At 38.8% G+C, this 24,501-nt stretch overlaps 1 protein-coding gene across 2 annotated transcripts in view; it reads left to right on the top strand.

The window, feature by feature from the left end:
• The window catches only part of tns3 (tensin 3), a 49,873-nt gene extending 29,372 nt beyond the window's left edge, over window positions 1-20,501 (top strand). For both annotated transcript variants that reach the window (XM_077520103.1, XM_077520093.1), the window contains exons 13-27: window positions 612-1,736; window positions 8,132-8,283; window positions 8,361-8,493; window positions 9,485-9,571; window positions 10,543-10,675; window positions 10,752-11,281; window positions 11,369-11,455; window positions 12,655-12,786; window positions 14,840-14,935; window positions 16,309-16,386; window positions 16,497-16,574; window positions 18,235-18,403; window positions 18,481-18,549; window positions 18,618-18,647; window positions 18,739-20,501. In XM_077520103.1, coding sequence (XP_077376229.1) covers window positions 612-1,736; window positions 8,132-8,283; window positions 8,361-8,493; window positions 9,485-9,571; window positions 10,543-10,675; window positions 10,752-11,281; window positions 11,369-11,455; window positions 12,655-12,786; window positions 14,840-14,935; window positions 16,309-16,386; window positions 16,497-16,574; window positions 18,235-18,403; window positions 18,481-18,549; window positions 18,618-18,647; window positions 18,739-18,883 — 3,044 coding nt within the window. In that variant the 3' untranslated portion in view covers window positions 18,884-20,501. The remainder of the gene's footprint in view (window positions 1-611; window positions 1,737-8,131; window positions 8,284-8,360; window positions 8,494-9,484; window positions 9,572-10,542; window positions 10,676-10,751; window positions 11,282-11,368; window positions 11,456-12,654; window positions 12,787-14,839; window positions 14,936-16,308; window positions 16,387-16,496; window positions 16,575-18,234; window positions 18,404-18,480; window positions 18,550-18,617; window positions 18,648-18,738) is intronic.
• The last annotated feature ends 4,000 nt before the right edge of the window (window positions 20,502-24,501 follow it).

Here is a 24,501-nt window from a genome sequence, read left to right as displayed (position 1 = left end):
TTTTTCATTCAAATTTAGAAAATACTAATCAGTAAGCTTGTAGAGTGTAAGATTTATATGAAAATGTATTATTTATTTATCTGAAATTTCAGTCTTATAGAGGTTGTAATCTGTTTCATGTTTGAACAGCATTAAAATAAAATATTAAGGCTTAATGTTCCGTTCATATAACATTCTTCCATGCACAAGGTGTGAATCCTATAAAAAATAAAAAATAAAAAAAAATCGATTCTGCCGATTATTGAATTGATTCGAGAATCGCGCGATGTAGTATCGCGATATATCGCCGAATCGATTTTTTTAACACCCCTAATATATATATATATATATATATATATATATATATATATATATATATATATATATATATATATATATATATATATATATATATATATATATAATAAAACATTGCATTGCATTATATATTTTTTGATTATTAAACATCAGGTTGGGTCACATTAACCCATGAACATTGTTAAGAACGCAACAGAAGGGTTTTAAGAAAAATTGTATTTTCAATTTTAGTTTTAGTTATAAAATTAGTGACCTTGGTAATGAACGTACGGCGCATTCAATACACTAAACCTCGAACCCTTCTTATGTTATAGTGCCACGTTGTCAAAGCCTAAGCCAAGACAAAGTAGTTACCAAGAAGACCCCCAACGGAGGAGAGACCACCCTGGTTCGGGGGACCTGCACGACCTCCGCCACCTCCAGCCCCGACCACAGCGATCACGCCCTCTCTGTCAGCAGCGACTCTGGCCTGTCTAGCACCTCCCTCTGGGCGGACAGACCCGCAGCTCCGGCCGCTGCCATCAGCACTTCCACCGTCCGCTCCCACCAGGGTCCCAGCCCGCAGGAGAAAGTCCAGCTCAAACAGCTGTTGAGCGGATTCGGAGTGGAGGACCCCTCGTTGGAGGAGATGGACGATCCAGCCCCAAGAGTGGGCATCCATCAGATAGTCCCAGCTCAAGTGCACATTCACGGCGATCCCTCAAGAGGGCCTCCAGAGAGGGAAACGGACATCCTGGATGATGAGGTCATTACGGGCCAGGATCTGCATAGCGTGGACAGCTTTGGGACCCTGTCGTCCTCTTGCCACAAAAGCAGCCAGAACTCGCTCCTCTCTGATGGCTTTGGGAGTCCTGGAGGAGAGGAACAGCAAAGCCAAAGCCAGACGCATCCCATGGAGGACTATGAGAGACATTATAGTGAGGCGAAAAGGAGCCATATTGGCTCCAGGAGCAACTCTGTGGCTACTTCCAACCCCAGCAGCGCTTGTGTCCCAAAGCAGCATGTCTACAGACAGGGAAGCTATTCCACGCAGTCCTGGGTCCGCCAGCAACAGATGGTTGCTGCACAACAGTTAATTTACATGCCGGAGGATGGAAATGACGCAGAAAGGTACCAAGGGAACAAACAAAGAAGTAATTCACCCAAAGAAGGTCTGACCTTGGAGCAGCAGGGCACAGCTCCTCACAAGGAACAAGCGACACTGAACAATAATAACAACAACAAACAAGACGACGAGTTCAAATCTCTCACCATGGATATTGACAACTCCATCGATCAGCTCAACCAGCTCATCATGGACCTGGACCCCACTTTCATGCCGCTGTCGAGCAAAAGCAGTTCCATCAAGAGGAACGGCGGCGCGCTTGTAAACGGCTCGGCCTCCAAGTGCACCAATGGCATCGAGCTGCGATTTGGCGAGAACAACACGCAGCAAATAGGTAAGACGGTCACACAGTGGTGATTGAGTGAAATGTTCGAGAGGGTGTTTAGGGTACACTCAAAAAACAGTCGGATCAAAATAAAAAAAATGTGTCAATAAGGGACCGACCAAACTGTTTGGGTTAATCATTTAAAATAAAAAGTTGCCTTAAATAAATAACCCAGAAAACAACTCCCAAAATTTATTTTATTTTTTGTCCATTTTTGGCTGTCAAAATGAACACACTCTAAATCAGGGCTCGGCAAACTCGGTCCTCGAGGGCCGGGGTCCTGCAGGTTTTGGATGTTTCCCTTCTCCAACACAGCTGACATATGATCAGCTCATCAGCAAGCTCTGCATAAGCTCTCGATCCCGTTGATTGGAATCAGCTTGTGTTGCTGGAGGGAAACCTCCAAAACCTGCAGGACTTCGGCCCTCGAGGCCCGCCCCTGCTCTAAATACAGTTGGGTTAAAAATAACTCAAATCTGGACCAAAACAGTACTTGGGTCAATTTGACATCATTTTGGGGGGTTGTGTTTTTTTTGTTTTGTTTTTTTTTTTGTATGAAATGACACATTTTTGGGAGGTTTGTATTTGATATAATAACCCCAAAAATTTGGTCAATGACTCTAGGAGTGGATCAGTCCATTTGTGACCCAAATTGGGTTATTTTTGACCCAACTGTGTCAGGGTTTGAGGCAAGATTGAGGACCCAAGTGCAAGGAGGCACAGTGAGGAGGCTGATGTGAAAAAGTGGTTGTTTAATAAGACAAAAACAAAAGGATAATTCAGGAACTAGTTCAACAAAGTCCAGAACAAGAGCAAACAAATACAGAGAAATCACTTCACTTAACTGAGGCACAGGAACAGAGTAGAACCATAACAACAACAATGCACCCACGCAGACTGAACAAAACCATCAGACTATATACACTTAAACTGAATGACGCAACAAGATACAACTGGATAAGACACAAGTGGCTGAGGCCACTGATTGGTCAACACACGGGGCAGGGAAGACACACACGCAGGTGGACATGGTTACGCATGACGAGGCAAGGAACGCATATCAAAAACACTAACCAGACAAAAGACAACATGAACACCCAAAATACAAATAAACAAACGAAATATGACAGATTACAACAAAAAAAAACAACAACAACAACAAAAAAACCTTTATTTTAATCGGGTAAAATGTTTGAGAACTAATTCTCATTTACAAACATGACTTGTACAAGAAGCACCAACAGGAACACACAACACAATACACAAACATGCAATTTTGCAAATAACATAAGCATAAAACAAAGAAAAAAAGAGACTTGTGCTTACATTCACAAGAACAGGTGTCGACAATAATTTCCTGAATCTTGTTCTTGAACAAAGACATAGTCAGTTTGTTCTGCGGGGTGTTCCACTCATTCGCTGCTGCGAATCGAAAGGAATTACGGCCAAAAGTAGTGAGTGATTTTGGAGGTGTAAACTTAATGAGCTCACTGGACCTGGTGCTGTAAGTAGTCCGAGCAAGATGAAGAAGTGATGACAGATAGGATGGTGTCATGCCAAGAAAAGTTGTATAGATAATTTGTAAAGATCACAATGGTGAGTTTGAAAATGAGCATTTGTCACAAATGGGATAGCTGAATGATAAAGGGTGTCCAGTTTTTTAACGTTCCAAAACATCATTTCTTCTCCACTGCACAGTTAAGTGAACAGCTCTCATCTCCCCTCCCCTCTCCCAACTTGGCGTGTTTGAGTGGCAGAAATAGCGGGGTTGCTGCCAGCTTTTTCAGATGTTTGCAGTCTGTTTCGCATGTCGGCGCGCCGTTCAGGCCTGCCCGTGTAGCTATCTGATGGGGGATCAGCACGTTACACAAGGAGAGGGAGGGAAGGAGGACCTTTTTGAACATTGTTCCTCTATTATCATCAGCTCTTTTGTATGGTTACTTTTTTGCTTCAATTTGGCATTTTTGCTCTTGTACCATTTTCCGAAATTACTCACAGTCAAAGTCACATGAGTTTGGTCCAGGTGACTCTGTGACAGTGTGAATGTGTGTGAATGATTGAATGACACATGTTGACCTACTCCAGTCAACATGTGTCCTTTGACTGACTGCCAACCAGATCAGAAGTCAGCTTGGACAAGCTACATAGGAAATCTCGATGGATAGCTGGGTGAATGGACATTCATCTCACTGTTGGTTTAATTATTTAAAAATAATGATGTGTTTTTTAAAATTTAAAGGGAGGAAAAACGCGATTATTACCTTTGCACATCTGATATGGCACTATGTTCTCTTTGCAATATTTCATTACATATCCACTCACCAGATGGTTCATCTGGTATGCTGAATGATCTTTAAGTGGACGTCGAGTTTTTTTTTTTCTATGTTCATAAATTAAAATATATATATATTAATTTCAATAATATGCAAAAAAATATGTTCTATCACATCGACGTAGGGCTACTCGATTATGAAGACAATCGTGATCACGATTAATTTGGTAATAATTGAAATCATGATTAGGACAATCATTTGTCCAAGAAAAGGTTTAAACATGTAAAAAAAAATTAAGGCAATACATTTCTTTGAAACTATAATTATACAAGTTATTTTTGGACCAAACAAGTTTTATTAAATTATTCATTTTAAAATGAAAAGGTGAAAATATATAATTTTAAAGTGTATTACAAAAGCACTTTTCCCCTGATTACTGTGATTAACCAGCGATTGGTGGTTATTTCGTACTTTGTATTCCTATAGTGAGAAAAAAAAAAAAAAAGTGGATTAACTATGTTACCAGTTCGGTCATTGTTTTCCAAAGAAAAAAAGATGTTTGCAAATGTCTTATTTTGATTAAACACTGAAGATAATCAGTCTTCTTTCATGAAGGACTACAGAAATCAGTTGATATGCTGAAATCAGAAGATTTGGACAATTATAAATTAAAAAATGGCTCGAAACGATTACTTGATTACTAAAGTAGTTGTCGATTAATTTGATAATTGATTACTTATCGAACAATTGATTAATTCTGATGGCTCCAAATTGCACAGCCACATCAACGTACATTTTTTTTAATATAATTGTAGGTCTAATAATCCATCCATCCATTTTGTTGACCGCTTATTCCTCACAAGGGTCGCGGGGGGTGCTGGAGCCGATCTCAGCTGGCTTTGGGCAGTAGGCGGGGTACACCCTAAACTGGTTGCCAGCCAATCGCAGGGTCTAATAATCACTAATTATATTAATAATCAGGTCTAATAATCACTAATTATATTAATAATCAGGTCTAATAATCACTAATTATATTACAGGGGCTCGCCTCACTTTACAGGAAGCTGACATGTTTTGTCGCCACCTTTCTGCTACAGATACCCAAAGGAGACAAATTTAGCAAAAGTATTAAATGGTGGTAGGCTTTTAAAGGCACCGTAGTATAGATGATATGCTTCAAAATGCGCACGTTTCCAACCTAGGTTGTTGTATTCTATTAGCTCACCACTAGTTGGCAAAAAAAAATCAGTCTCTTTAAAACAATATGTTAGGTGGGAAATCCAGACAGTTTTTGCAATTGAGCATTCATAAATGAGCCTAATATGGGCAAGATTGTGCCGCACTGCATCATCCCATTGCCCTTCCATGCGCAACACCTTGGTGGGCGCTCCGACAAACCAAGTCAGTATGTAAGTGCCTTCATAGCTTTTCGTGTGATGTTGACAACACTAGAAAGTCACAGATGACCATCTTCTTCTGATTTCAGTGATTCAAGCCTAGAAAAACAACAAGGTTATTAGGTTTCACTCTCTTAACTCTTTGAATAGTCAGTGACAGCTGCGATGCACTTAAGTCAGTGTTTTGAACAGGAAACTAATGAGGCAGAGAGAAACGACAGTCATCCATCTGGCTGTGTATTTGTGGTTGGCAAGGGGAGGGCTGGTGGAGGTGATGGTTGGCCTGAGGAATTTCCAAGAAGGAACTGTGAGCCTGAAGGCAAATATTTTTCCATTTGATTCCAAAGGAGCCATCCATACCTGTCTGTGCGTATCAGCTACAAGGAGGCCTCTTTTAAGGGGGGAAAATAAGTCAAGCTCAAATATGAAAAAAAAAAAAAAAAAAAAACTCCAGTAAATTATGGGTTGTTCTCTTTAAGTCACTCTTATTTGCTATTAAATAATTAACGCATTAGTTTAGCCACTTAATCACTCGGTAATAACTTGATCCAGCCGCACAAATTGACCAACAATGACGAAAAATTAATGATCAATTACTCAGTTGGAATTGCATACTAGCTTGATTAGTTTGATTGAGTTATTATGACATTTACACCAAACCTACTTCATTCCCTCATTCTATATTTGGATTAGTGAGAAAAAAAAAAAGACTCAACAGCACACACAGTTTATAAAATCGCTAAGTGACGACGTGACAGCTATGGTCATTTGCCAAACAATTTGACTAATGAGCCCCATTATTAGCACTTAGGCATCATTCGCATTCTTCGGGTTTGACAGCCCCGAGCCCGCTGGGAGGGTTCAAATTAACACCCTAGTGCTGAAGAGTGACGTTCCTCAGAGTAGTCACAGCAGCGAGCCCCCACACATAAACACATTGGCCCACCAGATAGCTTCCCAGCATTCCTCAACTGTCCGCTAACAACATGACTGCAGGCATTAGCCTTTGAAGAACCTGCCAGAATGTCTTGAGTCATTTTTCTTTTGTGAAAAGACAATGAGGACGAAGGATATTCCAATAGTATCCAAGGCTTAATGTTTTATTTTTTTGAAATAGCCACACTAATTAGCTAGCCAATGCTCTTTGCTAGCTAGCTATAATGACGTAAGTAGCACCAAGCTTGCCTCGATAGCACCCGAACAGCAGAAAGCAGCGAGGATAGGTGACTGTTCATCGTAGACGAAAATGTTCTTGTTTTTTTTTTTTTTTACTTTTATTTTTTTAAACAAGATCGGGAGATTGTGTTGATATGTATTTATATTACACAGCGGCTACTAGGGATGTAACGATAAGGGCGATATTGTGATATTAAAGCTGTCACAATATCGTCGTTGTCATGTTCACAATATTTAAAAGGACCACATCTGTTTAAGCAAAAGTCAGGTTGATTTCCATTTGTGCAGTTCTAGCACCCTCTAGTGGCTAGTTTATTAGTGTCATGTAAGTTTCATTAGGGATGTTTTGGCCTTCTGTGTTTAAAATATATGCTAATTGTCAGATGAAGGGGAACATAATTTGCTTGTGAAGCGATCAATGTGTGCTTGCATTAGCAAGTAAGTGCCTCAATATTGTTATTAGAGATTGTAGGTGGTTTATATGCATTGCTGTTATGTACAAAAGCACAATGTTGTGCTTTTTTTAGTATGAGCTCTTTTTTTGTACAATATTGTGATCCTTTTAACTCTTTTAATGCCACACGTTATCAAAACGTTATCATTCACGTCATCCTTGAAAACGTCCTATTTCATCAGATTTTGTCATCTTTCATTGTAATTTGATACACGGGCATTCCATTGAAGAGATACAATGCTGCCATCTGGTGGCCATAGTTAGTGAGTGTTTTTGATTCCACAACCCATTGACCAGGCAGCGCTGCACTTAGATGTTGCACTGCCCATTGATTTAAAAAATAAATAAATAAATAAACGTAGTTGACGTCATTTAACGTTTATGGCGGCATACATTGTGATTTTATTAATCGTGATTAAACGTTTTTGGCAGTCAAAGAGTTAAATATCGCCACCCCAACAATCCCCCCCACAATATCGTGATAATTATCGTATCGTGACCTTCATATCGTGATAACATCGTATCTTGATGTTTGGATATCGTTACATCCCTAGCGGCTACTGACCATTTGCTTCGGCCTTTTGCTTGTCACACGTAGGTGACGTAAGTGCATTTCACCCTGTTGACGTGAAGCTTTTTGGGAAACGTCTCCACGGATCGTAAATCTTAAGAATCTTTGATTCTCAATGTTGCTAATCGATGTATTTTAATGAGGCGCAAAATGCAAATTTTGACTCACAAACAGTGATGTGATGTGACATGCTACTCACCAACACCCATCTATGAATCCATTTTCCATCATGCTTAGGGTGGTGAGAGCCAGAGTCTATCCCAGTTGATTTTGAGTGAGATGTGGTGTACACCATGGAGTGCTCACCAGTAAAATCACAGGGCACAATTAAACAAGCATTCGCATACATTTAGATGAACTGGAATGAGGGAGGAAGCTGCAATGACGGAACAAAAAATTCACAGAAGCACGCAGAAAACACACAACTCCACACAGGAATGCCAGAACCGAGATTTCAATTCAACCCCGAAGTCTCCATATCTCGAAGGATTTATTTTACATTTAACGACCCGCCGCTTTCTCTCTGTGTCCAGCTGTGCAGTCAAATGAAGGTGATGTCACACGGAATCTAAGTCGCCAAGGAGGTGACGTCACAGATCGCGCAAGGTTCTGTAGCTCCGGGTGGACGGGGCCAGAGGAGTACAGAAGCCAGAGGACATATTCACCCTGTTTACCACAGTCACAGGTACATTGAACGGCACAAGCGCCCCTGCCTTTTTCTTTTACATGTGGTTTGAAACCATTTGTTCTGTTTGTCTCCAGCATACCGTGTTGTGCAGGAGCGACTGTGCGGACTACAGCATGCAAGGTCAAGATACAGACAGCGGAGTTGAAGCTGGGAGTGACATGCCTCCACCCACGCCCGCCTTCCCGATATCTCCACCTACACCCTACGGTGAGTCAAGTGAATTGCGACTGACTGTTGTTGCTATTCTAATGTGCAGGCCCTGAAAATACTCTTGCTAGATGTTTCACGATTTAGTTTCTCTTGGTCGTCATATGGTATGAGTATGCCTCTCTGGAACTCGCTTCTGTAAATCTGATCTTAATGATACATTGGAAATAGGTGATTCAGTGCACCTTTGCCAGGTCGTCGGCTTCTAATCGACTTATAATATATGGAGGACCAAAAATGCCAAAATAAAAAAATACATAAATATATAAAAATGAAAATAAAAACGGGTCTAAAAATATTAATTCCCCTCATTTGAATAACTTTTCATGACACATTTCATGTAAACGTTTGCAGCATGAAATAAGTATGACCATGATCAGAGTGTTATTATTTTTATTAGCGCTTTTGACATTTTTTTTTCTATTGATATATATATTTTTTGTATTTATTTTCACGTTTATTTTTTATATTTGTACTTTTTTTTAGTCTTTTTATTTTGTATTTATTTTTACATTATTTATCAATGTGTATATATTCCCCATTTATATGTATTTTTTTTATTTAATTTTTTTAATTTATTTTTTCATGTTTATTTTGGCATTTTTGGTACTCCATACTAATCGGGCGGAAGTAGCTCATTTGTAAGGACTTGGGCTTTATTTATTTATTTATTTATTCACTCATCTACTTTGTTATTAATTTATTGATTCACTTGTATACATACTTACAATGTTTGTTTTGTTCTTGTTTTATACTTACCTTGTTCTTTACTGCATGACCAATTTCTGTTCCATGTACAGCACTTTGTGTACAGCAATGCTTGTTTTAAAGTGCTTTATAAATAAAGTTGAGTTGAGGAGTTAGAGGTTCACTGTTAAAGTACTGTTGCTGATAAATAACAACAAGTTGCAGAAATGTTTGATCTCCTTCCTGGTTGATGTTGATGATGGCCTGACTGTAACTAAAAAATGTCTTGTTTTTGACTTTTCAGTGAAAAATGTGTCAGAGTTTAGTCAATCATTCCGGCAAACGCCACCTACCAGCATTCATTCTTATGGAGGCTTCAGGACAGACCATGGTAAGTCCAATATGTCGTCAGGTTATGACATGATTCTGTCTACGCCGTGACTACATCTTAACAATTATAGTTTAGCAAGAGAAACCGAAAACAAAGCAAAAATTCAACCCCAGGGAGGTTTCCTGACCGATCTTATGACTCAATGGGGCAACCTTTGTAGACGATACAAGTCTGATGACTCAAATACACCGTTTTGGTTTTGTGGGGTTTATCTATGGTGGAAGACTGTCCCCGTCTTCCAGATTGTTCTCAGAGATAGGAACTCGTCCCAGCATGCGAGAGAGGACTTCAATGAAATTGAGTTAATCCTTTCATCATGTTGGTTTGGACGTCACAGCAACATTGTAAATCTGCAAGTGCCCACAAACAGATGATATTGCCGTCTTGTATTTCATTTTGACTTCACTTCCCTATATCGTTAACTGGTTGCCATTGGAGCCTACAGTTGCTCATCTTTCGCTTGGAAGGCCTGGGAACTAAACGCTGCCCCCGCTGTGCCTCTTAGAACCAGACACCCAAGCCAGGATCCCGGCTACATTCAGTTCTGTCTCATTACCATGGTTACCGTGGGCCAGGAAGCATGACACAAAGACAAACTTTTCTCCCCCCCCCCCCTTTTGAAAGTGTCTCTATGTACACAGTGGGAAATACAAACAAGAAAACCAGCGTCTCTACATCTGTGCACAACTGATTAAAAAAAGAAACCCCCTAAAGCTGAACAACACTGAGCTTTTACCCAATTATGTCAGACTGCTCAATTGAATCTGATTTGTGGTGGAAATAATTGGTAGCTGTGTTTTATGAAGATTGATGACCCGTGTTTTCATTTCCTGTAAACCACAATATTGATTGCACTCAATCCACAGCTCTTCTCTCAGGCAATATTTCCCAATTATACGGCTATTTCTGTGCTACCTAACTTAGTTTGCTTCAAAATGAAAACAGCTCTGTAATTTTCTTGACTCTCACAGAATCGCGAGGATATTCAGAGATGATCAATGGAGTTGCAGGAGTTGACGCGTCAAATTCCACCATCAACTGCCACAGGATACAAAATATGACACATTCTGTCTCTGTTGTTGAGTCTCACCAGCGGACAGACAGGTAGGATTCCGTCCAGTTTTGTGTACAAGATATGAGTTATCGTTGTTGATCATTTCTCATCTTATAACAACTGAAGCCCTCCAGTGATCCAATCTTGGCCGGAGCATCCCGTCGTGAGCCGCCAAGCCTCTTTGAACAGCTTCCCCTCCAACAGGCAAGCCCCCCAGCACGCCACGTCACTAGACTACGGCCACCAACACGTGCACCCGGCACCTAACGCCCACAGCTCGCCTCGTAGCACCCAGCGAGGCCGGACGGCCCGCTACGCCCTCAACCACAGTCCTGCCCAAAGCTTTGACGAGCAGGATGACTTGGCTTTAGGTTATGTTTCGCACTGTCCCACCCCCGCCTTACTGCTCGGAAACGGGAGTACGGAAAGGGATATCCTGACCTCCTTGGATGAGAATCAATCGCAGCCACTTCTGATGCTACCCCCACATCTGCCTGAGAAGAAGAGAGTATCAGATGGGGAACATGGGGGAACAGCATCCCCGGCCCTGAGTGGATTCTCGAGTCCACACAGTGGGAGTTCTCTGAGTATCCCCTTCCCCAACGTCTTGCCGGACCTGTCGGCTCAGATGCCGAGAACGGGCTCACCGCTGCCAGGTGAGTCATTAGCGAATAAACCACCTACTGGCCCGAATGGCGCTTGATGAGTACTCAAAATTCATTCTGCTGTTGTTGTTTTTGCAGATGTGCTTGCAAGCAAGCAGGTCACTGTCAAATTTGTACAAGACACATCCAAATTCTGGTACAAGCCTGACATCTCAAGAGATCAAGGTAAGTTTATACAGTAGGACCTCTTAACATTCACTGCCAGCCATTTTAGAAAATTTCAAAATTTTCAATACCCACGCGATATTACGTTCAATAATTATTTATAAGCCGAATCTACCAAATGACAGCATAGACTCCCTACTTTTTGCCTCGTCCCGTTCTTTTATAATTGACAGTAGAAAACTGTAGGTTGCACAAAATCCAGCCATTACTCCCATGGACTCTGAAAATGTGTTTATTTCGTATAAAATGAGGCAATGATGTCATCTACCGGTGGTTGGGCATCAGTAAAGTTGTTTCCAAGTTTGACAATTACAGTCCAGCATAATCAGATTCGCCCCCATTATGCCCGCTCAAAAAAAATATATAATTGACAAGTATACTTGTCAAAGGCAGTGAATGAGTTAACATGCTGAAGTTGGAATGGTTTAAATTCATCCAGAAATCTAGAAGCAGTTGAAGGAAGACAAATACCACAAAAGTAAAAATAAATCAGCAAGAAACAAGAAAACAAGGAAGAAATCAAGTAAGAAATGGAGGAAGTAATCGGGTAAGCAATGGAGTAAAGTGAGAAGAATTAAGTCGGCAATGAAGTAAGGAGTGTAGAATCGAGTAGCAATGGTGTAAGGAGTGGCAAACTTAAAGCGGAAGTCAACATCCCCCAAAATTTTTGACAACAATATGTTCTACGCAGCCCCATTTATTCCACATATTGCATTAGTGGAATATGTTAAACAGCAAAATCCAGCAGTTTTTATCAATATCAGAACCAGAAGGCGGCCATTTTGCCAACTGAAGTTAATGGTATTTAGTGATATTGTTTATATATTATGATAAAATTGTTGAAATTGTTAAAGGGATACTTGACTCATTAAACTATTTTCAGCAGTGAAAAGGTAATATTTTGTCCAGAATGGATTTGATAACTTTATTATTTTTCATGTACAATTAACTTTTAAAAAGTATTTTTTCTACTTGGTGTCGACTGATGATGACATCACCTGTGCTAAGGAAGTCGGTATTGGCCAATTATGATGATCACCCCTGATGACTATATAAATACAGGATGTATACCCATGAACTCCTTCTCAGTCTACACCTCTGGGCTTCTGTTAATGTGTGGTGGTGATTTTTTTCCTGAGTGAAAACGAAAGAACGTGTCTTTAAAGCAACTGATGGCTCATCATGTTTCTGTCTCACAGCCATTTCAGTCTTAAAGGACAAGGAGCCAGGCTGCTTCATTGTGCGTGACAGCCATTCCTTCAGAGGAGCCTACGGGCTGGCCATGAAAGTGGCCACACCCCCACCATCTGTTCTCCAGCAGAGCAAAAAAGGTACGAAACGCATCAGAGAAGCTGAATTGCTCAATGGTTACCTTAACATGTTGGAATGTCCAGAATCTGCACTAAGGTGGGTTTCTTTGAATGTGCCTTGCTTCTCTTAAGCAGAACATGCAGAATGTTAACACTTTAACAGATTTTGTAAATGAGAGAGAACCTATACGAGGTATTAAAAAAAAAAATAATAATCAGCCTGTTCCACAAATCACCATAATCACTGAGAATGCTGGAAAATTCCAAAAAGAACATCAAATTGTACTTAACACCGAATGGAAGGAAATTAGCTTTGCTCACTATATCAACATTGAAGTTGTAAACTCAAACTCTGTCATTTTCATTGTGATGAATGGAATGTTTTACAAACTCAACAACACAAAATTGTAATCAACAAACTCAAAGTCAACCAGTCAACCCTCCAAACTCAAGCTTCAGCAAGCTTCCTATTACATTTCATGGAACTTAGCCAAAACTCAGTTGACCACGCGCCTACTATAAGTTTTTCCCATGATAACTACTGAACAAGTCTTAACATTTACAATTGCTAGTTCTGATCGTTTTCTTTTTTCTTTTTCTTTTTTTTTCCTCTGCTTTGGTTCCGTGTAGCTTCCATGCTACAGGCTTGATGAAAATCAACCTGAGTCATTTAGTCATTATTTTTCGTTTTAAAGACAAAAAGGATTTTGTTTGCCTTTACTGGTTGGGGCGTCCTCTACCGCCTTCCTCAGAAACTTTGCCAAAACTAATAAAGGTAAACAAAATCATTATTCCTTTCTGTCTTAAAAAAATAAAAATAATGACTGAACTTTCAAACAGGGCTGAATAAGAATAAGAAAAAAAATCACATTACATTGTTTATTAGTCAATTACCTAGCTGTAAAATAATAATAATAAAAACATAAAGCAAAAAAAAAATCTAAAGAAATAATAAAATAATATAGCTCACTAAAATTACTAAAATAGCATACAAAATTTTCTTAAAAAAAGATTTCAAAAATACACTTCATTGGTATGTTTTGAATATTTATTCATTCATATTATTCACTGATAATATAATAAAGGATTCCAGCAAATCGGTGGCCCATATGATATACAAGTACAGAGAAGAAGAAAAAACATCTTTTTAATGATGATTTGGAGGAAGCATATTGTACATGGGTGCGTGTTAGCTACGGGATTTTACAGTAAGTATGATCTGGGGTTGGTCTCTGAGTCGCAGGGGTAACCTGGGAATCACTCCCCAAAGCCATCTCGTCTTACCATCCACTGTACTCGAAAGAGTACTGGAACCTGAGAGTCTCCCCTTCGTCACACTGTAGTTGGGCGTCTTTGCCGTGAAGCAAAACAGAACTAATGGCCGACATGGCTCTGATAAACAGCTAATGTTTCAGCGCTTAACAAAGGACTTGCTGCATCTCCTGGGAAGATTCCTGCCCCACATAGATGGGGTCACATAAAAAGGGATTGTTGAGCGAGAAGAGTTATTTTTGGAACGAAATGCGGGGAACCAAACATTCTGAACATGTTCCAGCATGACACAAAGGAACATTGAACGTTATCATACCTATAAAACAGTGTGCATCCGAAAACATGCTCCCATTTTTTTGTATTTTTTTTTATTTTTTTTTACATTCCTAACAGCACAAAGTTTATAGACATACCTTTCTGCTTATTTGAACCTTCCCGACACACACACCTGTCCCTTTTGTTCTCCATCCTCCCAAATCAGTCCTAAGGTACCTGTGATGACATCATGACACCGTCCCCCCCTCCGCACTTGCAGCTTAAGCCCATTGTGGTTCCTTATTATTGTGAAACCCAACCCATCTCAAGGAGCGGGTCTTTGTGTCGAGACATTCCTCAGCTCCTCCTGCCCCCTCCCAGGCTCTTCTGTGGAATCATAATCCCATCCATTCATCTCACGAGTTGGATATGTTTGGGGGGGAATTACCCCAACCTCCTTGGAGGGAACCGAATGTTTAGCGCTGAAACGGGCCACAGACGCTTGTGATGAAGTAATCATCTTGTTTTGTGTGTTTGTGTTTGGCAGGCGGAGATCTTGCCAATGAATTAGTGCGCCACTTCCTGATTGAGTGCACACAGAAGGGTGTTCGCTTGAAGGGTTGCCCCAATGAGCCCTATTTTGGTGAGTGATTAGGACGCTGACATCATTTGGCTGTTTGGAAAAACTCAATGCCAAACAGTCGCTAAAGGCACTCTGCTGCCCTCTGTTGTCCGTGGGTGCATTTTACAATCCAGGAATTCCCAAACCTTTTCCATCTTAGCAAGATTTTGTATAAAGTAATGACAACAAACATGGAGTGCCAATCATTTTTGTGGCTGAAATAGCTACACCAATTTTATATTATTATTACTATAATGTATTTAAAGCAGACACGAAGGTGAAAATTCACAGATTTTGGTGATGATGTTGCCTGATAATTAAAAAAACTGCAATATAAAAAATGAAATTAATATCCAGTATATCGCTACTGGCAGTTAACTCTCCTGTTAGCTTGGTTTCTCACTAACAGCAATAATGTTCCCGGGTCGATTTGACCCAAGTGTTTAATAATAAAAACACATCTCAGTAAACATTATGAACTGCTTTCATTGCAAACATTTGAAATGAACCATTTTTAACAAGTTTCATCATGGAATACGACTATTTGTGGTTCTTTAACTTTGAAATGGGTCAGTTTGACCCGAGCTATGTTTAATATTGCAAAAGTGCCCTATTACTGGATTATAGCTCATGATTAACAGTTTTCAATGCAATTGTCAAAATGAACCATTTTAATTGTTGATTAAAAGTTGTGAAAAAACTACTCGTTTATTTTGTAGCTACTAAAATGGGTCAAATTGACCCAAGCTATATTTAATGTTCCAAAAGCATTCCAATAAACATTAGTAAGTTTGAAACCATTTTAATTGAAAATATGTCAACGTGAACAGTTTTAATTACCGTAATTGAAGAGAAGTTTCATACAAATAAATAGATAAATAGATAAATAAATAAATAAACTACTCATTTGTATCTTGAACATTTAAATGGATCGATTTGATCCAGGCTATATTTAATGTTACATTTAATTGAACATTTGTTAAAGTGAACCATTATAATTGTCTGTCAATGAAATGTTTCATAATAATATTTATACTCTTTCACTCTTAAAATGGGTCAATGTGACCCGGCCGGAATGTTTAAAATTCCAAAACCAACACAATAAACATTGTTTATAGCTTATTATTAACTGTTTTCTGTGCACATACATTGGAGGTAACCATTTCTTAGTCTGTTGATGTGATGTTTTTTTTTTTTTTTTTTTTTTGTTTTTTTTAATTGTCTGTTGATTTTTATAGCGAAAGCTAACATTTGTTCTTGAACTTGGATGTGGGTCATTTTGACCCATAACATAACAGGAGGGTTAAAAACAAAAACTGGTGTAGTAGTAAAGCGTCAAATTCCTTGTGTATTTATTTATTTATGTTTTTGTACAAAACACTATTGTTTTACAGGAAGTTTAACTGCACTGGTTTGCCAACATTCAATAACTCCCTTGGCCCTGCCTTGTAAACTCATCATACCAGACAGAGGTAAAAACACACACAGACTCTTGCTCAGATTCGATTCGTAGAATATTATGTGAATCATATTTTTATGTGAAACTGTCTATTTTTCCCTCCCAACTTTTCTTTTTTTTTAGACCCTCTAGAAGATGTGGTGGAGAACACGTCTCAGTCAGTCACCAACTCTGCTGCAGAACTGCTCAAACAGGGAGCAGGTAACATCTAAGCGGTGTTAATTTCGCCAACGAAAACTAAACAAAAATAATTTCGTCAACACATTTTCACTGGACTAAAACCCTAATTTATATACAATAACTGGGATTAGATCAGCATGCATTTTCGTCGACTAATGAAGACGATACCAAAATGTATTTCACTTAATAAAAACTGGACTAAAATCTATGGACATTTTAGTTCATGAACAAAAACGGGAAGAAAATTACATGATTTTGTAAAATCTTGGCTCTGCTAATCAGTCACTGTGACACTGTCATGTGACATACAGTTCCACACTCCCTTTCAAATCTGTTGCTAGCAATAGGACACATAGGACATACAGGAGGTGGATTCACGATGAAAGGTTAAAAAAAAAAAAATAAAATAAAATAAAAAAACTAAAAAAAACTAGCTCGTAGCATGAAGCCATAGTAGCCACTTGTTGATATACTGTAATTATGTGTGAAGTTGTTTTTCATCAAAAACTTGAGAGAACATTTTATGTGACATAGTTTTAGATACGAAATATTCAACATTATCTGATGACAAAAAAAATATAGAGGTAAAATGATTGTCCTGACTGAAACATTGACAGTATTTGTTGACTAAAACTAGATGAATGAAATTATGTTTTATTGGACTAAAATAAAGACTAAAATGCTAGACTAAATAACTAAAAATTGACTAAATAAAAACTGGATGAGGTTGACTAACTATGATAAAAACGTAACACACATGATTGAAATTGGACTACAATTGAGACTAAATTTAAAAACTGCTGATAAAACTAGAAAAATTTCCTCGGAAATTTTGGATGCGACTGCTGAGTCTTGCAAGGTAGAAAGCCGCATGCACTGAATAGTTTGCCAAATCCTGTTGAAATCAGGGCACTTCCTGTTGAAATCAAGTCACTTCCAAATCACTTCCTGTTGAAATCAGGTCACTTCCTGTTGAAATTAAGTCACTTCCAAATCACTTCCTGTTGAAATCAGGTCACTTCCTGTTGAAATTAAGTCACTTCCGGATCACTTCCTGTTGAAATCAGGTCACTTCCTGTTGAAATCAGGTCACTTCCTGTTGAAATTAAGTCACTTCCAAATCACTTCCTGTTGAAATCAGGTCACTTCCTGTTGAAATTAAGTCACTTCCGGATCACTTCCTGTTGAAATCAGGTCACTTCCTGTTGAAATCGGGTCACTTCCTGTTGAAAGAGGTCACTTCCTGTTGAAATCAGGTCAATTCCTAGGTGCTTGATTTGTGGATTCCCCCCCCCCCCTTCTCCATTCATTCCTATGGGACTTTTTGGTCAGGATCTTTCCCCCCTTCTTCATTCATTCGTATGGGAATTTTTGGCGTAAATAATTTGAAATAATAAACGCCATTTTCTAGGATAGTAATATGTGCCTGCTTTGCTCCGTAGCAGTCACATAATTATCACTACTTGGGTTAGGTGACACAATTCCGATGTAATTTTTTGCTCTCAATTTGAATATGCGTCATTACAGCAAGAAAAAAAACACATGAGATTGGATCTCTTCAGATCTGAATTAGGCAAAATCAGATACCGTACATACACCTAGATATACCCCTTGAAATGTTACATGGAAATACAGTGTCGATAATGTACTCTAAATGCAAATCTGTGTTGTTTGTTTATAGCCTGCAACGTGTGGTACCTGGGCTCGGTGGACATGGAGTCCCTGACGGGGGTGCAGGCGGTGCAGAAAGCCACTGGCGTGACCCTGAGCTCCAACCCGCCTCCAACTTCCACCGTGGTCCACTTCAAGGTCTCCTCGCAGGGAATCACCCTCACTGACAACCAGAGGAAGTCAGTGGAACACACATACTGTGAAACACACAAAATGATAGTTGTCACATGTTACTAATATCTCGTCTGTTTTGTAGACTTTTCTTCAGGAGGCACTACAATGTCAACACGGTCATATTCTGTGCTTTGGACCCTCAAGATCGAAAGTGAGTGTTGAATAAGAATGACTGTGGACACTTTCCAAGTGCTAATTTGTCCTTGTTTTGTTGAACAGGTGGAAAAGGGACGGCTGCATGTCAGCAAAGTAAGACATTATTCGTACACAACTGCAAGCAGGAAATCATTTGAACAACACGATCAGTTTTTTTTCTTACATTTGCTCCGCTTCTGCGCAGGATTTTTGGATTCGTGGCGAGAAAGAGTGGCACCTCCATGGACAACGTGTGCCACCTGTTTGCTGAGCACGACCCCGAGCAGCCGGCCAGCGCCATCGTCAATTTTGTGTCCAAGGTGATGATCGGCTCGCTGAAGAGTAAGTAGGAGGAGAAAACGAGGAACTGTAAATGTGACACGATTACCACCAGGATATTGAGCTGAACATGAACTCTCATGACTTCATTATTACACTCATATACATGATTTTTTTTTCTTAGTTCGATATTACAGTAAGGGCATTAACATTGTTGATTAGATGAATGCATTTATCTTATGAAATCGTGGAAAATGTGCTAAAGCAGTGTGCGTGTATATAAATTGGTTTCATGGGATAGATGGCGTGCATATACAGTATGATCTATGCAACATAAAAATGTTTTATTTTTTTAAACCATTCTTAAACATAAGTCTTCCTCTAAGTTCTATGTGTATGAAAGCTGTCAACATTTAAATGAAAAAAATAGTGTGTGATGAAAATTATTTTAATTAAGCCTTAATATATATTATATATCCCTCCCCCACTTAACACCAGCTGGTTGCGGTGTTATAATTATACCAAACTGAAATTGTGTTTTTGTTGTCTCTGAGGTCACATCCCCAATCATGATTTTGTGGGACACGAGGCCAATAAAAAAAATTAAAACAACTCTATGAAATGATCTTATTCTAAAACAATTATTGTTTTATTGTCAGCTTATTCTAAAACAATCTAGAGCCATTAAAATCCCCCCAAAAAATTGTTTAAAACCTACTCCTCCTTTGAAAGCCAAGATTAAAAAAAGAGGTCCAGCTATATTATCACCATTTGATAAATTTCTATATTGCCATAACTGAAGTTATCTTAGTAGATTTGTACAATATTTATTTTCCTTGAGCAAAAAAAACAAAAAACAATTTTGTTGTAAGCAGTTCTGATTTTATTTTAAATTATTTCCTGTCCTCTGGTGCCCCCTAGTGTTGATGCATCCTCAATGGCAAATGGGCTTTCACTTGTGTAGCGCTTCAAGGTGCTCAATGTTTTTGTCTCCTCATTCACTCATTAACTGATGACATACCATTAACTGATTTCCTGTATACAGTACTGTACTACTGCCCTGAATTTTTGGGTTAATTCTCACCAAAGTAGATTCTTTTACATGGCTGAATTTCAATTAGTAGTTTTTAAAATGTTTTTCTCAATCTACTGCCAATCTCAAGCTCTTTGGCACCACCTAGTGGCCGGAGGATAACTATCGAAGCCTTCATTAAGTGGAATTTAGAAAGGCACGCCACCTAAAATAATAATAATAAAAAAATGGATCCGTAACTTTTGCCACAAAAACTGTTGAGTTTGTTTTTCTCATGCCGCCGCTCCTCTCAAGTCTTCTCGTGCCCGCTAGGGGGAGATGTTCCCACACAATGAAAACTGCTGTTTCTCAGTGGCTGTAGGATATGTCGGCCAAACTATATTTCGTGTAGTGGTGTCTGGAAAGTGTTGGAATTACAAAAAGAAGCCATCATTGCTGTATTGTTTCTTCTGTGGGAACGCTCTGCAATGGATTTCCATTTTGTTTCTGCCTAGTTCGCAGTGTGGCTCTGTCTAGACAGTTAACACAACGGTAGAATTGTATGTGTACCTCATGTATACTGGACCTCTGCGCATCCGTTTATTTGTATATGCAAATGTAATTGTTTTGATGTGCTCTGTAAATAATAATAAAAAAAAGGAAACATTTGTATGAAATAGAGTGCATTATTTTGACGTTATCAGCAAAGTCCCTTCATTAACATTAGCAGGCTGTCACGCTGGTCATGGGTGAGCTGGAGCCCGTCCCAACCGACACCCTGGACTGGTTCATACTCACAATCACTTCTATGGACAATTTAGAGTCTTCAATGAACCTAACCTGAAAGTTTTTGAAATGTGGGAGCGAGGAAGCTGGAGGAAACTCACTGAAACGGAGAAACAGGATGCAACAAAAACAAGATATGCTTACAGCTCAAATGCCGTCACTTTTAAGTGTCTAATGGGAAAGAAGTCAACCTTGGTTGAAACACTGCAGACGTTTACCTGCAACACAAGCCCGGGCAGGTTTGCTTGATGGCAGTGTGAGAGAATATAAGTTGAGTGGGCGGTGTCATCATCATCCTTACGATCCATTTGCAGGTGGTGAAAGTTGAGAATTCCCGGAGTGGGCTTGTTGTCTTGCTCTGTTATTTGAAATACAAGAACCTGCGGGAGAAGTGCGGGAGAAAAAAAGCAACATTGTTAATCTACACAAGAACACGTCTGTGTTAAATATATTTCACACAGATTTGTATAACTTATGTGGGCCCATGCAGCAATTTGTGGCGATTGATTAATTGAGCAGCAGATTAATGACACAGGAGCGGTAATTGCAGGACAAATAGACGAGAGCAGACCAGATTTTAGTTTGAAAGCGTTAAATCTTCCCTGTACAGTAAAGAAGGCATGTGGCAATAAACAGTTGCATGCCAGATACTTTAGTGATAATATGAGAGCCTATTTTTGCATGCAGACCCACTTTAAGTCCTTTTTAATTAGTCTTGTGGCCTCCGTTTGTTTTAGTTTTTTTGGTGAGCTAAATCAAGCCCCTCGTTTTTTTTTTGTCATTTTTAAGTTAAGTGTGGGAAATGAACAGAGAGAATGCACGTCTTACAGATGAATCGTCCAATAGTAGTCTAAATAGTCAATTCTGATTTTAGCATGTAGGGTCAGGTCAATTGTTACACTCAGCACTTTACCTGATTCATCAACGCAACAAGACAATTCCGTGATGCCAATTTGACGAATTTCTCTCTAAATCTGGCAACTTTTCAAAGCGTCTTTGTGACTTTTTATTTTTTATTTTTTTTTTTATGTCAAAAACGCTGACAAATCTAGCAACCTTTACTGGTGTTCTTTTTTTTTTTTTTATTCACTTTGTGCCTCTCAACGTTATTCTTTTCTTCTACAGTAACCATTATAATTACATGTAAATTGGCAATTATGCAAATTAAGCGACAGCGTCGTTTATCTGATGACAAAAAAATATGACTTTAATATTTTTTTTCCATGCCTCCTAGTATTTTGTTGTTGTTGTTGTTGTTGTTTTTTTTTTTTTTTATCAAACTTAAATCATATGTTAATGTGCTGTCCAGTGTCCAAAATAAGAAAGCTCACCGTATATACATTGATGTATTTAAGCAAAGTTTTTCATGTCACACTTGATGGAGTTGAAATTCTGTTTGAATTGTAAATTGACTGATTGGTTTTGGTTTTGGTTTGTGCATTTTGTTGTATTATAATTAAAAAAAAATAAATAAATTAAAAAAAAGACAGCCAATATGGGGTTCTGGGTGGAAAGGTGGTAGCATCGCTTGCCCTCGGTGCTGGCGGCGCGGGTTCGCTTCCCACACAAAGGACACGTTTGTTCATGTGAGTATGTGTGTGTGCTTTAAAAAAAAAAAAAAAAAAAAAAAAAATGAAATCTATTTATTATATGTGAAGGGTGTTCTCCTTTGTAAATTGGTATTTTTTGCTGATGTTTTTTTGGGGGGTATTTTTTTGTACTTAGTTTTTTTTCTTCATTTGTTGTGGATGCTTTTTGTGTAATGTTTTTTTTTTTTTTTTTTTTAAATGTTTGATTAAATGATTTTTAACTGGGACCCCAGGAACAATAGCAACCACTGCTGTGGAATCTATTGGGGATCCCCCAATAAACAGTTTTATTAGATTTTACAATTCTGTGGTGAGCTGCATCAAACTCTCTCAATGGCCCCGTATTGGCCCACCGACCCCCCTGCCCACTTCTGCCTATTCTGCAGACTGCTATTGACATTCAACAGTGATAACTTGCTCTCAACAACATTCACATCACATTATATAACTGCAGACCACCGGCGCTTGCAAAAACAAATAGCGCATTAAGAATAGGCTCTGTGAGGGATATCGTCACTCTAACTGAGTCTTTGTTTACAATGACTAATGGCGCGTCTGTAATGATACAGCACATGGCGGAGGCCACTTGGTTCAGGTGCTTTTTCACTCACTGTATATTTAAAGCCAGGCTCATTGCCGTCAAGTGTGAACAGACTAAATGAAGCGTGAATGAAAAGGCACTTTGTGTCTTTCTCTGTCGACCACTCGTACGCCACTGACAAGAGCGGCCAGACCTCCTTCACACACGTGATGAAATGTACGCGCATGTGTGAAAACATGTTAAAAAGTCTGGACCAGAGTCGAGACTAGTGCGAAGGGGAGGGAGCGTTGCCAGGTGGGAAATATAGGATAATTGTACCATAGTCTCAAAATTATAGTATTTTGATGAGTTTTGCACGATTTCCTGTTTGGTAGCGCCTCCTGGGGGCGGACACTTCCCATTCAGCCAATCAATGACCCGTTTCTCGTGCTCAGCAAAGCGCGATTGGCTGGTATTATGTCCCATGAGAACAGATACCTTCAGGTTTCGCAAAAAAACGGCAATTTCAGTTTTACCGGCAATGATGAGAAATGGTCAAATTATCGTTCATTTGCCATTTTTTAGGATTATTGATCGTACAGAGGGTCAAATTATCGTACACATACGATAATTATCTTACACCTGGCAAACTTAATTTCTAAATGAACACCCTGCAAACTGGGTCTACGCTAGCTAGCTAGCTAGCTAGCTCATCTCCCAACATTTTTTTTATTATTACTCATTTCACACTTTCAAATACAAAACAATGATTACAAAGCTCAACAAAACAAAAACAAATTCACTTTCAAGGGGTTATACAAGAGTCGACAATAATACATAAATGTTTTCATAAAGCTCAGACTTGATACAATCAAGGGATTGTAAATATAACTCAAATTCTATCAGAAAAACAGCAAAGATGGGAGGCAATTTAAGAAGTCTTCGTTTGTGAATAGAGAATTTGGCTAAACATAAAATTAAATTAAAGCACAGTTCTTTGTTCTTGTGTTCAAGAAAAGTTCCAAGCTTATCTCCCAACATCCTTATACCTTGCTGATGCCTGGAGTGGGAACACGGTGTCCAATCAGAATCCAGAATGTGTGTCAGCCCATAATATTTTATATATTTATTTTATTTTATATTTATTTTTATTTTATTTTTATTTTATTTATTTATTTATTTTGGGGGGGGGGGGTATTGTGGAGTGTGTGGGCTGGGGATATTTGTTTGTTTTTTAAACTATGTAAAGCACTTGGAGTTGCATTTTTTTCTTGTATAGGAAGTGCTATATAAAGATAGATAGATAGATAGATAGATAGATAGATAGATCGGTAGTGACACTGTTTCTTGAACAAATCACAATTTAAATTTGTCCTGGCAGGGCCAAATTGGACAAATTGGTCCTGGATGACAATAGAATTTCTCCGTCGTCTGTGATCCTAAACATGTTTACAGCTAACTGCCAAGTCAAACACACTTATCGTAATCTGCACACAACACATTTAATATTCAACATCTCTTGCGAGTATGATGTATTGATTCCAAAGTGCTTCAGATCAGATATGAGCCAATAGTGATAGGATAATTTTCCAAGTGTGATACCCAAAAGATGCTTCACTTTCATTTAGTTGACTGTAGGCCTATATGTTAAAAAAAAAAAAAAAAGGGGAAAAAAGATTAAACAGGTAGAATGAGAACATTAGTCGTTAGCAATCCATGATAAAATCAGCGGGGCAAAGAACGAAAAAGAAAAACATTGACCTTCCCCGACTAGTCATGTGA

Source organism: Festucalex cinctus, chromosome 1, assembly GCF_051991245.1.
Source record: "Festucalex cinctus isolate MCC-2025b chromosome 1, RoL_Fcin_1.0, whole genome shotgun sequence".
NCBI classification, from domain to species: Eukaryota; Metazoa; Chordata; class Actinopteri; order Syngnathiformes; family Syngnathidae; genus Festucalex; species Festucalex cinctus.
This window is presented reverse-complemented; position numbering and strand designations above follow the sequence as displayed.